General features: G+C 38.8%; 1 protein-coding gene and 1 long non-coding RNA gene across 2 annotated transcripts; one reads left to right on the plus strand and one right to left on the minus strand.

Annotated features, from left to right (window-relative positions):
• The first annotated feature begins 682 nt into the window (after window positions 1-682).
• Window positions 683-12253, plus strand: LOC115269731 (uncharacterized). Its single transcript, XR_009996625.1, has 3 exons — window positions 683-765; window positions 906-1066; window positions 12068-12253. It is a non-coding gene; the product is annotated as an uncharacterized LOC115269731 (long non-coding RNA).
• LOC134285776 (uncharacterized) lies at window positions 3724-9066 on the minus strand. Its single transcript, XM_062847310.1, has 2 exons — window positions 7058-9066; window positions 3724-4562 (listed from the first exon to the last, which is right to left on the minus strand). Exons 1-2 carry the CDS (start codon window positions 8388-8390, stop codon window positions 4528-4530), a joined length of 1368 nt encoding a protein of 455 aa, XP_062703294.1. The 5' UTR covers window positions 8391-9066; the 3' UTR covers window positions 3724-4527.
• Window positions 12254-13638: the final 1385 nt, after the last annotated feature.

The following is a 13638-nucleotide window of genomic DNA, read 5'->3' on the forward strand; positions in this document are numbered from 1 at the left end:
AAATTTCTTACAATTATTAATTCAACGATTTTAAGGTGAATATTGTATGTGACTGTGAAGTGTATGTCGTCTTGCATACCTGTGCATTTGAGGGGTTTTAATGAAATAATTTACATTTTCGATCATTTTGAAGTAAATTCTTAATTGTTAAGCGTATTTTCAACGTAAGTCATCAGAATAGGGTATGTTTGATCCAATAATCGATATTGAAAAATATCTACACTCTAAAAAGTCTTCACGTCCAATGGATTACCCGCTTTGGCGGAAATTGCAACAGATGGCGCTAGTGAGCAGGAGTTTTCCAACTTTTAAATGTATGAAGAAAATAATAAATCACTGTTTTTTGACTAAAAGAACGATTTATCGGGAAAAATATTTGGTACAGGTTATAGATAATAATTATAGGAATCTGCGTTACCAAATATTTTTTGCCAAAACTTCAAAATTTTTGAAATATTTGAAAAAATGTTAAAATCTCCATACATTTTTTCGTTTGAAAACTTCTGCCTCGATTTGAATGATCTTCGTTTGCCTATACATGGGCATCATGAATATACATGGATTCATGTTTACCCATCTGTCAAAGGCAAACAAAACAGGTGCGCAGTTTCTCCGAAAGCAAATTGAAGCGGCAACTAACGAAAAAGTAACAATTTCATTGGAAATAATACTTAACACAATTAAAAGATTGTAATTTTTCAGGTAGGTAATCTTCTCCCTGACTTCGGCAGTGCGTCGTGGCTCTCGCCTGAACTCCAATCTCAGGTTTGTATTTACATTGCCTAAGTTGGAAAATCCACTGGATTTAATCCAGAAAAACTTGGATTTACCTTCATTGGCGGGATTCCACAAAAAATATAATGTTCTGCGAATAAGCTTCATGTGTGTGTCTATTTTTTTTGTAGATGAATTAAAGGTCTGCTGCTGAAAAGTTTTCACGATGTGGCAGGAAGAGCTTCTACAAGTTGAGATATCTATAGCAATCCATACCAGCGTCGGAAGGGTTGGACTCGAGGGAGCCTGGTCAGTACTGGGCAGAACGGTGAAAATCAACTAAAGCAACAAGGTAGGAATATTGTATTTAAAGTACCGTTCACAAATTACGTAACCCTCTAGGGGAAGGTAGAAGAGGGCTAAGCCTACGGCCTATCAAAAATGGATTTTCACACGAAAAAAGCGTTTAGGATAAAAGCAAAGGGGTGTAAGTGACATAAAAAAAACCCTTCAGGGTAAATGAGGTTTAAAGTTTTTACCAATTTTTCATCCCATACAAAATGTATAGAGTTTCAAACCCGACCAAATTATCTTCGATTTTTTGTATTTTTTTATTGATCGTAAAAATAATCTTAAAAAAGTTCCTGTAAACTTGAAATCTGAAGATTTTTTTTTATATGCTCAGATCAAAATCGACAAAATGGTCCCTTACACCCCTTTGTATCTAGGACCCTCAATTGTCGATTACATCGGTACATGCCTAATTAGTGAATGCTACCTAATAATGTTATAAGAAGTGGGGATGGGGTAAAGCACCGACGAAGGCAAAGTTCAACTTTTTGGCATTACGTCCCACCTGGACTAAACCTGCTTTTCAGTTCAGTGTTCTATGAGTACTTTCACAGCGTGTTCCACCGTGCTTAACCCATATCCCAGCGTCCTATAAATAGGACAGTCCTTTCGATGTGAATATCTCCAGAATTATGCAAAATTTTATAAAATACTTTCTTCAGAGAAGATGTTCTCCAAATCCATACCTTGCTCATAGTGGACAATATAGTTTGTGACGACTGGTTCACTAGGTGGCGTAAACGATGTTGCAAAGATTACATATTGTCACGATCTATGAGCTTCATTTCCAATGCGAAAGAAATTTATTTCCATGGAAACTTGACAATGGTTAATAATTTATAGTTCATTTCTCCGGCAGAGTTGTTAATCAATACATACAAAAGTCAGTGTATGTATGATTGTATGTTTATAAGTTTTCACTGGCTGCTTCCTAATGGAAGTACATTGAAAATGAATACTCATTCATAATGTTAATTCAAAAGTGATGAAAATCTAATGGGACTGATATGCGAATGGGGCAGTTGCCACGAGAATTTCTTCAGAACAAAGACGGTGTTGTACATGAAATTATTTACATAATAGTATGCGTTGAAGTTTCGTCAAATTTTCTCGGCCTCATAAAAAATTAAACATGAATAAGTAATATTGGATGATCAGTACATAGTGGTCGTTTACAGAGCCGTAGTGTGGTCTAGCGGCGCCCTTGGCAAACCCCTAGAATGGCACTCGAAAATACTTCTGCAATGTTTTTATTTGCACAATTTTTTTTCTCAGAATATCATCATTTTTTGTGTTTTGTGCTTGTAGCTGTTTCTGATTTTTTAAAAGTTTTCATAACAGCTGTTTTAAAAACTTTATAAATTCTTAAATATTTAACTGTAAAAAAAAACATTAGTTTTAGCAGCCTGATTCTTAAAAATACTATTGCAGGTTCTTAAGGAAATTGTTCTATAAATTTATAGGTCATAATCAGCTGTACTTGCTTATTGGTCAAAATCAGCTGTGCTTGCCCATTTTTATATTTTTTTGTGGACGAAAGCCTACGAAGGGTGGAAGAATTATTTTTATCTTGGCATACGTCCCCACTGGAACAAAGCCTGCTTCTCGGTTTTGTGTGGCAATGAGGATTCCCTCATTAAATAACTTTGATCCTCCTCTGCCAATCATAGTTATACATGTGTAGGGTATTGGTTCCCTTATTAACCCTTATGTGGCCGACAGGGTACCCGGGTACCCAGTGCCCATTTAAAAAGCACGGTGTAGAAAAAAGCAAAAAGTTTGTAGGTTTGCATAACCTACTGAGATCCGTGAAGCTCTTGACATCTACTATGTCATTTATAGACACTATAGAGATATTCCAGGTCAGCCAAACTACCTTGGAGTTCAGGACTTCAGGTCTACACTCGTAACAGTATCCATATCTGTTATACTGAAAAACGCTGCATAATCAACTGCAGTTACTGGAACAATCTGAAGTCTACAAGCTTATTGCTTTGTGCATTCAAAATGCAAATATCAAATGCGGGAGCACCAAATGCGGTAAGATTTTCTAACAAGTAACCCGATGTCAGTGAGAGCTTTCGAATCCTAGGTTGGCGGTGATATTGACTATGGTTGCTACGTTGCCTTCGGTAACATGTGTTACCGCGTTTGAAGCGCATTTGGGCACCGTTTGCATCTTGAACGCACACAGCAATATTATAAACCTTTGGGACATCTAGGGTCGCCCAAATTGTTCTATAATAAAGTCCTTCAAATCTACAAGAACAACTTTATGTGTTTTCACCATATATACTGCCGTGAATCGCAAGTCAGTCCCATCTGTATTTTGGGCAAAATTGAGTTAATAACCGTTTTTGACCTATCTTCCAATGATCTATCAGCTACGTAAATAAAAATATATAATTTGTTCAGTAAAATCTAAAAACAACACCAAGTCAGATTGTCCCATAATGAAAAGTAATCGCAAGTCAGTCCCATCACGAACTTTTGTACCTTCCAATACAAAATTGATCAATGTTTTTGTTACTTTTAAATTTTCTTCAGTTACTTCTTTACGTTTGGAACAATTTGTGAAAGTTTCACGATGATCGCAGAAGTTTTCAAATCACGGCAATTTTTTGAAGTTTTTCATATTAATTCAATTCTAAGACTTCGGGGTCCATTTTCTCAATGCTGCTAAGTACAGTAAACCGTAGTTGGAGGTTTCGATTGGTGATAATAAAAATACGTGTGAACAAGTTCGTAGTAAGATAACAACTGGTTTATTCTCCTATTTTGTACATCGCTCAGACCCTATCTTGCTCAGTGCACTCAGCGTATACTGAGAACCCTGCCTGAGGGTTCGGCAGTAATACCGTGTGGCGCATGCCACCACAGCTCCTCTCCCCTTTGGTCAAAACATGCTACAGTACTAAAATCAAATTCATTTTCGTTTCCGTTTACTATTTTGCTAATTTCTGACAGCAAACTATTAGTTACTAATTCACAAAATCAAAATTTCATGCTAATGATCGATAGAACAATTTAAAATTCAAATTTAAATAATCGAAAACTAAATAATCTTAGTAGTAAACATAATCATGCAATCTTCGCTTTTTGTTTCTTCTCTTACTATGCCTATTTACTGTAGCACTCGATGTAGGTTGCACATTCCCTTCAGGATTAGCTTCGACAGCCCGCTGTTCAGAGGTTGTTGCAGGATCCGTAGAATTGAAACTCTGAAACGATTGCCGATCAAACCGGGAAATCTCCTCAAATAAAAAGGAGTCAGCCGCAAAGCCGTAAAAGTCTGAATCGGAATCTTCAGACATGGATTCTTCACCCCTTTTTCGTTTATTGCTGTTGCGTGCGTTATTGCTATTGCTTGGCTCTGCTGAAAGCTGTGTCGAACTCTCTCCGTTCAAAACAAAACGGCGAATGGGCAGGCGGCGAGAGTCTTCAGGGATCTTCAGTTGACGTCTATGCGCCGAAACGATCCGGCCGCCCAGTGAAATCTGTAAAACGTTCGGAGAGATGTACATTATAAACTTAGCCGGTAGCCATTGTCTAATATCGGTTTTGTTTGGATTTTTATAAAATAATAAATCTCCGTTACGCAGATTAGTCAATAGGTCATGAGTTTTGTCTTCGTTAGTCAAACATGCATCATTGTGACCCTTGTCTGGTTCTGTTAGATTGTACTTAAAACTGTGCTTCGGGTTAATCAAATCCAACGTTGTTTTTGGTCGGTATGAAAGAAGGCGCTCGGAGGGAAAGGTATTGTCGGAACCTAAGCAAATATTCCTGTAATTCATAAGAAAATATGAGATTTGGTCGTCCATGTCCAGTTTTCTAGTTTCAGGGTCCAGAAGAAACTTTTTTAAGACATCTTTAACTAAACGCACCATACGTTCAGCCTGACCGTTGCTTTCCGGGTGATAAGCCGGACTTTTCATGACAACTATCCCCTGTTCCTTGAAAAAGTTGATGAAATGCTCAGAATTAAACGGTGGTCCTCCGTCTGTGACTAGAACGTCTGGTAACCCGTACCTAGAGAAGATGCTGAGAAAAACCCTTATCACCTTCTTACTGTCAGTACCTGTCTTCATCTGCTCAACCTCCACCCACTTGGTATAGCTGTCCACGACCACCAAGAAAACCTTTTTCTCAAAAAAGAAAAAGTCGGCATGGACTCGACTAAAAGGCTTTTTTGTGGGAATCCAAGATGAATACGGTGGACGTCTAGGCAATACTGTAGTTTCTTGGCAGATGCGGCAAGATCTGACAAACTCCTCAATATCTCTGTTCATTCCGAACCAATACACGGTTCTCCTGGCCAGTTGCTTAATTTTGTGCATCCCGGAATGATTCTTATGTAATAACTTCAAAACGTCTCTTCTCATACGCTCGGGAACCACGACTCTGTCCTGAAAGAGTATACAGCCGTTAACCTCCTCCAGGTCTTGGTAATGTGAATAAACGTCTAGAAATCTTTTCTCCAAGCGATCTGGCCAGCCTTCTCGCAAATACTTCATGATCCGCATCAGAAACTCATCCGTCCTTGTCTCAGCTGCTATTTTCCTGTAGTCCAGCGGAAACTCTCCAGTAAAGTTGAGGCTTTTGATGTATTCGCGGTCTAACTCCTTGGGAACCTCCTGCGAAACCGGAAATCGTGAACAAAAGTCCGCGTTCCCCATTTTTGCTGACGGCCTGTAGACTATGTCGTAGTCATAAATCGAGAGATCAATTACGTAGCGCTGAAGCCTGGTTACTGAAATAGAATTTCTACCTTCTTTCCCGAAGATACTAATCAGTGGCTTGTGGTCAGTGTAGATCGTGAATTTCTTCCCATAGAGGAACTTGTGAAACTTTTTCACCGTACTAACGACAGCTAGCGCCTCTAGGTGAAGAATCGGGTATTTTTTCTGCGCGTCGTTGAGAGAAAACGAAGTGAAAGAAATGGGCTTTTCCTCTCCATCTACCACGTGTGCAATTACTCCTCCAAGGCCGTAGTTGCATGCGTCCGTTACCACAATCACAGGCTTGTCAGGGTCAAAGTACTCTAAAACATTTGGATTTAGCAAAAACTGTTTACATTGGTTAAAAACCAAGTCACAATCAGCATTCCAATCAAAACGTACGTTCTTTTTCAAAAGCCCATAGAGGACTCTGATCCGGGAGGACAGATTTGGTATGAACTTCGAATAATAGGTAATTAAACCTAAGAAAGCCTTAAGTTCCGTAACATTTCGTGGAGCGCGAGCTTCGCGAATAGTTTGTACTTTATCTGGGCATGGTAAAAGACCTGTGTCGGTCAAAACATGGCCCAGGTAAGGCAAATTATCAACAAAAAACTTGCATTTCTTGAAGTTTATTTTTATATTGACCCTAGCCAGCCTTTCTAGGACCAAAAAAAGCTTCTTTCTGCAGTCCTCAAAATCCTTACCGGCAATTAGAACGTCGTCTAAGTAACAGAATACGTTATCCAACCCTTTAAGTACCTGGTCCATCACTTTTTGGAATATCGCGGCACTCGACGATGCGCCCTGTGGAAGGCGGTTATACACGTAAAGGCCCTTAATGGTGTTGATCACCATGAACTTTTTGGAACGCTTCGAGAGCAAAAGCTGGGAGTATGCTCCAGCAAGGTCCAAAGAGCAAAATACCTTGGAACCAGAAAGTGCAGCGAATAGGTCTTGCGGTAATGGCAATGGATACTTATTAGGAATTATCAATTTATTTATAGAGACCTTGCAGTCTATGACAAGCCTAATTCCTTGATCTTTCTTGATCACCACAACTACCGGCGAAGCCCATTCGCTGGCCTCTATTGGTGTAATAACACCATCCTTTTCCAAAGCATCGAGATGCTCGACAACCTTATCTCTCAACCTCAAAGGTACCTCGTACGCCTTCCTAAATACAGGTGAATCATCTTTGAGAATCAGGTCACCCTCAAAACCAACGATAGGATTCAACAGTTTCTTGTCAAAAAGTTCTGGAAACTTACTTTTCACTTGCTCAACAGCTTCTTCTCTCGCATCAGCATCCGTCAAAGCATTCACGCGTCGATTTGGTACCACTGGCCGCGAAAAGGTGTCTCTCCATCCACTGTAGAAAACGTCCAGCCAGCTGCGACCCATGAGCGGCACAAAGTCTTTGTCCCCCTGCAGCACGACCAGATAAAGATCTTCCGCAATACCATTCAAGCGTACCGTGACCCTCACTTTTCCCAAAATACTAAGTCGATTACCATCAATAACATACAATCTTTTACGACTGTCCTCTATGGGATATTTTCTAAAATTTCTCAAAAATAGAGTCTCGGAAATCACGCTTTCAGCGGAACCGCAGTCGATTTCCATAGTCAGACGTGTTTTCTGAACCAATGCTTCTACGTAGCATGGTTCATTTACCTTATTCCTAGTGTTGATCATCATGCAAGGAGAATCCTCATCTTCGGAATCGGAAGCCAAGTCCTTTTTCAACCGCTTAAAAAGTCCCGAAGTATGGGAGGTTGAAGGTTTCGGTGAACCAATAAACTTTACAAATGGCTTGGTTTTCCTAGGACTTTTCTTCGGGCTCTTTCTTTTCAACCTAAAGCAAAATTTCTTAGTGTGTCCCGGCTTGTGGCAAAAGGAACACCTGAAAACTTTGTCAGGGTCATCGTCTTCATATCTTCTGCTTCCGCTCCTGCTTCGATCGTAATAAGGTCGATTTCGATCAAAGCTTCCACTCCTGCTACGAAAAGATTGCCTGGCTGGACCACGATCTGGACGCCTGCCCAATCTGGCTACGACACTGACCCTCTTATCATCATCACGGTTCACAAAACGAGTTCTGTCGGTCGACAGCTCCTGATTAACGATCAGTTTTTCTGCCTTAGCAGCTGTCAGATCGTCTTCGTCAAATAACCTTTTCTGTAACTGCCGATCATACGTGCCTATCACAAGTGCATCACGAATGGCACGATCCTTAAAATCCCCAAAACCACACAGCTCAGCTAATTGCTTCACAGCCAGCACAAAATCCTCAGATTTCTCGTGCTGTCCCTGTCTACGGGTCCAAAATTTATATGTATGAATCACGTCATTATCTTTCTTGTCGTATCTCTTCTTAAGTTCATCTGTTATCTGCTTGTAGGTCAAGTCCCTAACATTCTGACCCGGGAACAAAAGCTTGACTTGGTTGTATACCTCTGTGCCGCAAACGGCTAAAAAGGATACCTTATACCTGTCAGCAGAGTAGTTATTGTGCTCAAATAAAAACTCAAGCTGCTCCAAATACTGGGAAAAAGGGATCGTACCTGGCACATAAGGCTCAGTAGTCGTAGTCAAAGACATCCTAGCAGTCAAAAAGGATGAAAATCACAAAAAAAAAACAATAAATTTATCTGAATTGTCACGACGATTAAAAGTCACTAAAGCACTGATAAAAATAAATAAAAACAAAATCACATACCTGCTAACACCGCAATGAACAACCAAAAGTTCACCGCTAAAAACACCGACGGCCAAGCACAGCACAGCAAGCCAAAATGCAGGTTCGGAAAACTGCAACAAAATCCGATGCACTCGTCGGTAGCACCTAGCAGCACAGCAACAGCAAAATCACCACGGGCAAGGTCAAAAACCCGACGCAACAACAACAGCAACACTTTACCCCTCAGTGGCACGATCAAAGCAGCTCCTTGGACGAAAACAAATCGTCTCCACGAAAACCGCAGGTCATCAATCCGCAAAAGGTCGTTGAATCTTGCCGACCGCACCGGCCCAATAAAAGCACCAACAGCAGCAGCCAGCAACCACCACGTCCAACACCAACAGCAACAGCAAAATGCACTAAAATGCAACTGCACTCGATCCCGAAACCGAGCCCGAAACCTCCGCCGCACACAAACCAGAATGTACAGTTTAATCGGTTTGACAGCTGAAGCGACGCGAGAGTCGGTAGTGTTGGTCCGTCGATTTTACCGCCTATTGCCACAGTTGATTGCAACACCGGGTGTAAACGCCGTCCTTTATATAAGGCTCTCTGACGTTTGATCACCTTTCTCTGTTTCACTCCCGAGGAGGATAAGTTTTATTTTCATACGGAAACGTTTCCTATGAAAATATTAAACAAATAATTGCTATCCTCTGTGACTGCTTGAGAGAGAAGGGTGATGAACGCTAGATTGCCTTATTGTGCTGCGGATAAAAAGAAAATGGTTTTAAAATTTTACAATGCACTGGGAGCAAGAAATGGAGGACAATAAAAGCCTCGTATTTCAATTGTTGATTGAAATAATGGTACTTTTTACAAAAGTACGATTCTTTCGCTGAAATAAAATGGTTGGCGCCAATTTCTCAGGCAAAAGCGATTTATTACGCCACGCTCAACCACAAAACGAAAGAACCTGAAAACTTCACACGCACTAAAATTTGCAAGATGGCAATATTTCAGTCACTACTTTTGCACGCCTTTACAATTGGTGAGAAAAAAAAAAAAACTTTAGAGTTTCACAGTCACAATTTTCACCAAAAATAAAACAACTTACGCCGAAAAATTCACGCCAAAAGCACTATCGCCGCGGTCGTGAAAAGCACGGAAAGTTGAAAAAAAAATGTTCACCTCGTCGACACTGCTAAGTACAGTAAACCGTAGTTGGAGGTTTCGATTGGTGATAATAAAAATACGTGTGAACAAGTTCGTAGTAAGATAACAACTGGTTTATTCTCCTATTTTGTACATCGCTCAGACCCTATCTTGCTCAGTGCACTCAGCGTATGCTGAGAACCCTGCCTGAGGGTTCGGCAGTAATACCGTGTGGCGCATGCCACCACAAATGCCTACTTTTTACATATGGGACTGACTTGCGATTCACGGCAGTATAATAGTATTGTATAATCTGCTAGGGTCCGCGGAGCTCTTGAAATCTGAAATGTCATTCAGAGACACTACAAGGATATTCCAGGTCAGCCAAACTATATTGGAGTTCAGGTCTACACTTGTAACAACAGCCATATCTGTTATACTGAGTAACGTTGCATATTTATCCGTGGTTACTGGACCGATCTGTTGTCTACTTTTTTTATTATAACCCTTTGGGACATTCAGGTTTGTCCAAACTGTTCTATAATGAAGTCCTGTAAATCTACAAGAATAATTTTATGTGTTTTGTCATAAATAATAATATTGCATAGCCTGCTGGGATTCGCGAAGTCCTTGAAAACTCATGTGTCATTTAGAGACACTACAGGGATATTCCAGGTCAGCCAAATTACCTTGGAGTTCAGGACTTCAGGTCTACACTCGTAACAGTATCCATATCTGTTATATTGAGTAACGCTGCACAATCAACCGCAGTTACTGGAGCAATCTGAAGTCTACTTTTTTGTAATAAACCTTTGGGACATTCACGGTCGTCCAAACTGTTCTATAATGAAGTCCTTCAAATCTTTAAGAAAAACTTCATTTGTTTTCATCATAAATAATAGCATAGAATAATCTGCTGAGATCCGTGAAGCTCTTGAAATCTCAAATGTCATTTAGAGACACTATGGGAATGTTCCTTCCAGGTCAGCCAAACTATCTAAGAGTTCAGAGCTTCAGGTCTACACTCGGTACATCAGCTATATCTGACATACTGAGTAACGTTTCATAATCAATAGGGCACCGCACTGTTTTGATTTTGTATGGGATTTTGACGTTTCTTGGCCTTGTTGTTTACAAAATTTCTGTAAGAGTGAAAGAGAAGGAGATAATTTTATGCAGTGCCCTATAGCGGTGACTGGACCAACCTGAAGTCTTCTATATGAGGGGCCCTGAATCAAAGGGGTGTAAGTGACCATTTTGTCGATTTTGAGCTGAGCATAACATAAAATTCTTCAGATTTCAAGCTTTCAGGAACTTTTTTAAGATTGTTTCTACGATGATTGGAAAAATTACAATAAATCATAGAAACTTGGGTTGATTTTGAAGCTCCATACATTTTGTATGGGATGAAAAATTGGTCAAAAACTTTAAACATCATTTACTCGAAAGTGGGTTTTTGTCACTTACACCCCTTTGCTTCTAACCCAAGTTTTTCATATACCATATTCTCAGGTTGAGCTTCTAAAATGAACTGGATATGGTTGAATTTAGATATGTCGAAATGGCATTTTCAGCATTGGATATACACCTCGTCCTTTTTTTACGTCCACTATTGGTTGAACGATACAAATTTCTATTACCAAGACAATGGGTAAATTTAACATTTTTATATTTTTTGAAACATCTTCACAATTGACAGAATTGTAGAAAATTATAAAAATGTTAAGTTTGATTATTACCTTGTTGGTAGGATTTTTTCTAGCTCAGCCAACGATGGACGTAAAACGAGGTTGTAGTGTAACTACTAGGACGATCGTTTGGCACAAACTTTGAAAGGTTTCCTCAAGAATGATGAAACTTATAACGTGAAAATAACGCTTGGAATAATCATTGAAATGATAAAACAAGTAAATAATTGAAGCAACTTGTATAAAATATATGGTACATTTACAAAAGCCATTCATTTCCACATTGAAAAAAATTTATGTACTTTTTTTTTAACAGGAGATATTTAAATGTCAACCAACAGTGATTATATCAAACCTCAAACAAACTGCAATCGATAAATGGAAGTTATCCTAATATATTTACCAGTAAGAATACTGGGCAAATGGATTTTTTTCGAAAAACTGAAAAAGCAAATATATAGGTAATAGCAATATATTATCCGCTTCTAACCTTAGACTTTGTCGGCGCTACTCTGAGGACAACCGCACGCTATGGCTCTGACGATTTACTATTATACATAAGGCAATTTCTCAACTAAATCCTAAAAATTCAAAACTCAAAAAGTTAAATTGATTGGCTTTTGAAAATCCAAAGCTATAATTTTGAATCAATAATTAGTTTGCGCACAGTACAACTAGAAAATTGGAACAAAACATATCGTATCAGAAAGTTTTCACTTATCGCAATTCGTTGATTATTTTATGACTCGTTCTAGGTACTCCCGTCAACCATGGTGGACCAACAACTCTGAACACAGAAATCATCAATCAACTACAAGAAGTACTAGCATCTGTATATATAGCATCCCCTCCCATCTGTTATAATCAATGCCTTGTAATATTTCTTTCTTTTTTAACATGTGCACAAATAATAAAAAAAAATCTGCGGGGGGTGGGGCGTTCGACTAGTCTCTGTAATTGATCCAAAAATTCCCTGGAAGCTGGCAAACTCACTGGTAAAATTCTTGGTTGATCTTGGTTCACCTAAGAACATCTCAAGTAGTGCCAGCTAAATTGGCTTTGAGTTATAAATTTATATAACGCTTAAAAGTTAGTGTTTTTACCCTTCTTACACCCATAAGAAGGGTATAAATATCGCTCGAAAAACCGACTTTCGATCCGAGACCCGGAGGGCCGAGTCTCATATACCAATGAACTCAGCTCGACGAACTGAGCAAATGTCTGTATGTGTGTGTGTGTGTATGTGTGTATGTGTGTGTGTGTGTATGTGCGTTACAAAAAAAAGTCACGCACGTTTCTCAGCCGTCTGTCAACCGATTTGAGTTCTCTTGGAAGCAAATGAAAGCTACTACATCCTAGTAGAACGCTATTGAATTTTTTTTCGATTGGACGTTTGGTTACCGAGATATCTCTCGAAGAGTACTTATGAGTCATACTTCTAAACTTCTTAAGATTTTTGACCAAGTGTATCATAATAAATATTTTGGCCGTTTGCCAATCGATTTAAGTTCTCTTGGCCCCAAATGAAAGCTACAGCATCCTAGTAGATCACCCAGAAATTTTATTTCGATTGGACATTTGGTTACAGAGATATCTTTCGAAGAGTACTTAGGATTTATACAACTAAACTTTTTGAGATTTTTGACCAATTGTATAATAATAAATATCTTAGCCGTCTGTCAACCGATTTCGGTTATCCTGGCACCAAATGAAAGCTACAACATTCTAGAAGAACCCTATAAAATTTCATTAGGATTGGACATTCGATTACCGAGATATCTTTCAAAGAGTACTTGGGAGTAATACAGGTTAACTTTTTGAGAGATTTTGGACCAAGGGTACCATAATAAATATCTCAGCCATCTGTCAACCGATTTGGGTTCTCTAAGCACCAAATGAAAGCTACAATATCCTTGTATAAGGCCCTGAAATTTTATTTCGATTCAACATTTGATTACTGAGATATTTTACGAAGAGTATTTCAATAAATTCTTTTTTATTATTATATTCACTTGTTATCTTGCATTAGTTTTTCACCAGTCTATGGGAAATTATTTTCAATAAATTATGCTGATCTCATACAAAGTGTATTCTAGCAGGTTATTGTTTTCAACAAAATTATAATTAACAAATTACAAATACACAGGAATTTTATGAAAACTAACAATATGTTAAATGAAAGCTTTGAATTTATATATTGTTGGAAAAATGCAAGAACCGGACAGCCAAAATAACTAGTTAATGCCAAAACAGATTAACTTAGTAGATGTATCATTTTTGTCCTTTTTACACCATAACCATGAATACCAAGTACTTCGGAGCTAAT

The sequence above is a fragment of the Aedes albopictus genome, chromosome 1 (assembly GCF_035046485.1).
Source record: "Aedes albopictus strain Foshan chromosome 1, AalbF5, whole genome shotgun sequence".
NCBI lineage: Eukaryota > Metazoa > Arthropoda > Insecta > Diptera > Culicidae > Aedes > Aedes albopictus.

Coding starts and splice junctions, on each gene's coding strand:
- LOC134285776 (XM_062847310.1), bottom strand. CDS start 8,390: ATGTCTTTGACTACGACTACTGAGCCTTATGTGCCAGGTACGATCCCT. Junction 4,563..7,057: donor AGCTGTTGAGCAAGTGAAAA/GTAAGTTTCCAG, acceptor AACGTTTTACAG/ATTTCACTGGGCGGCCGGAT.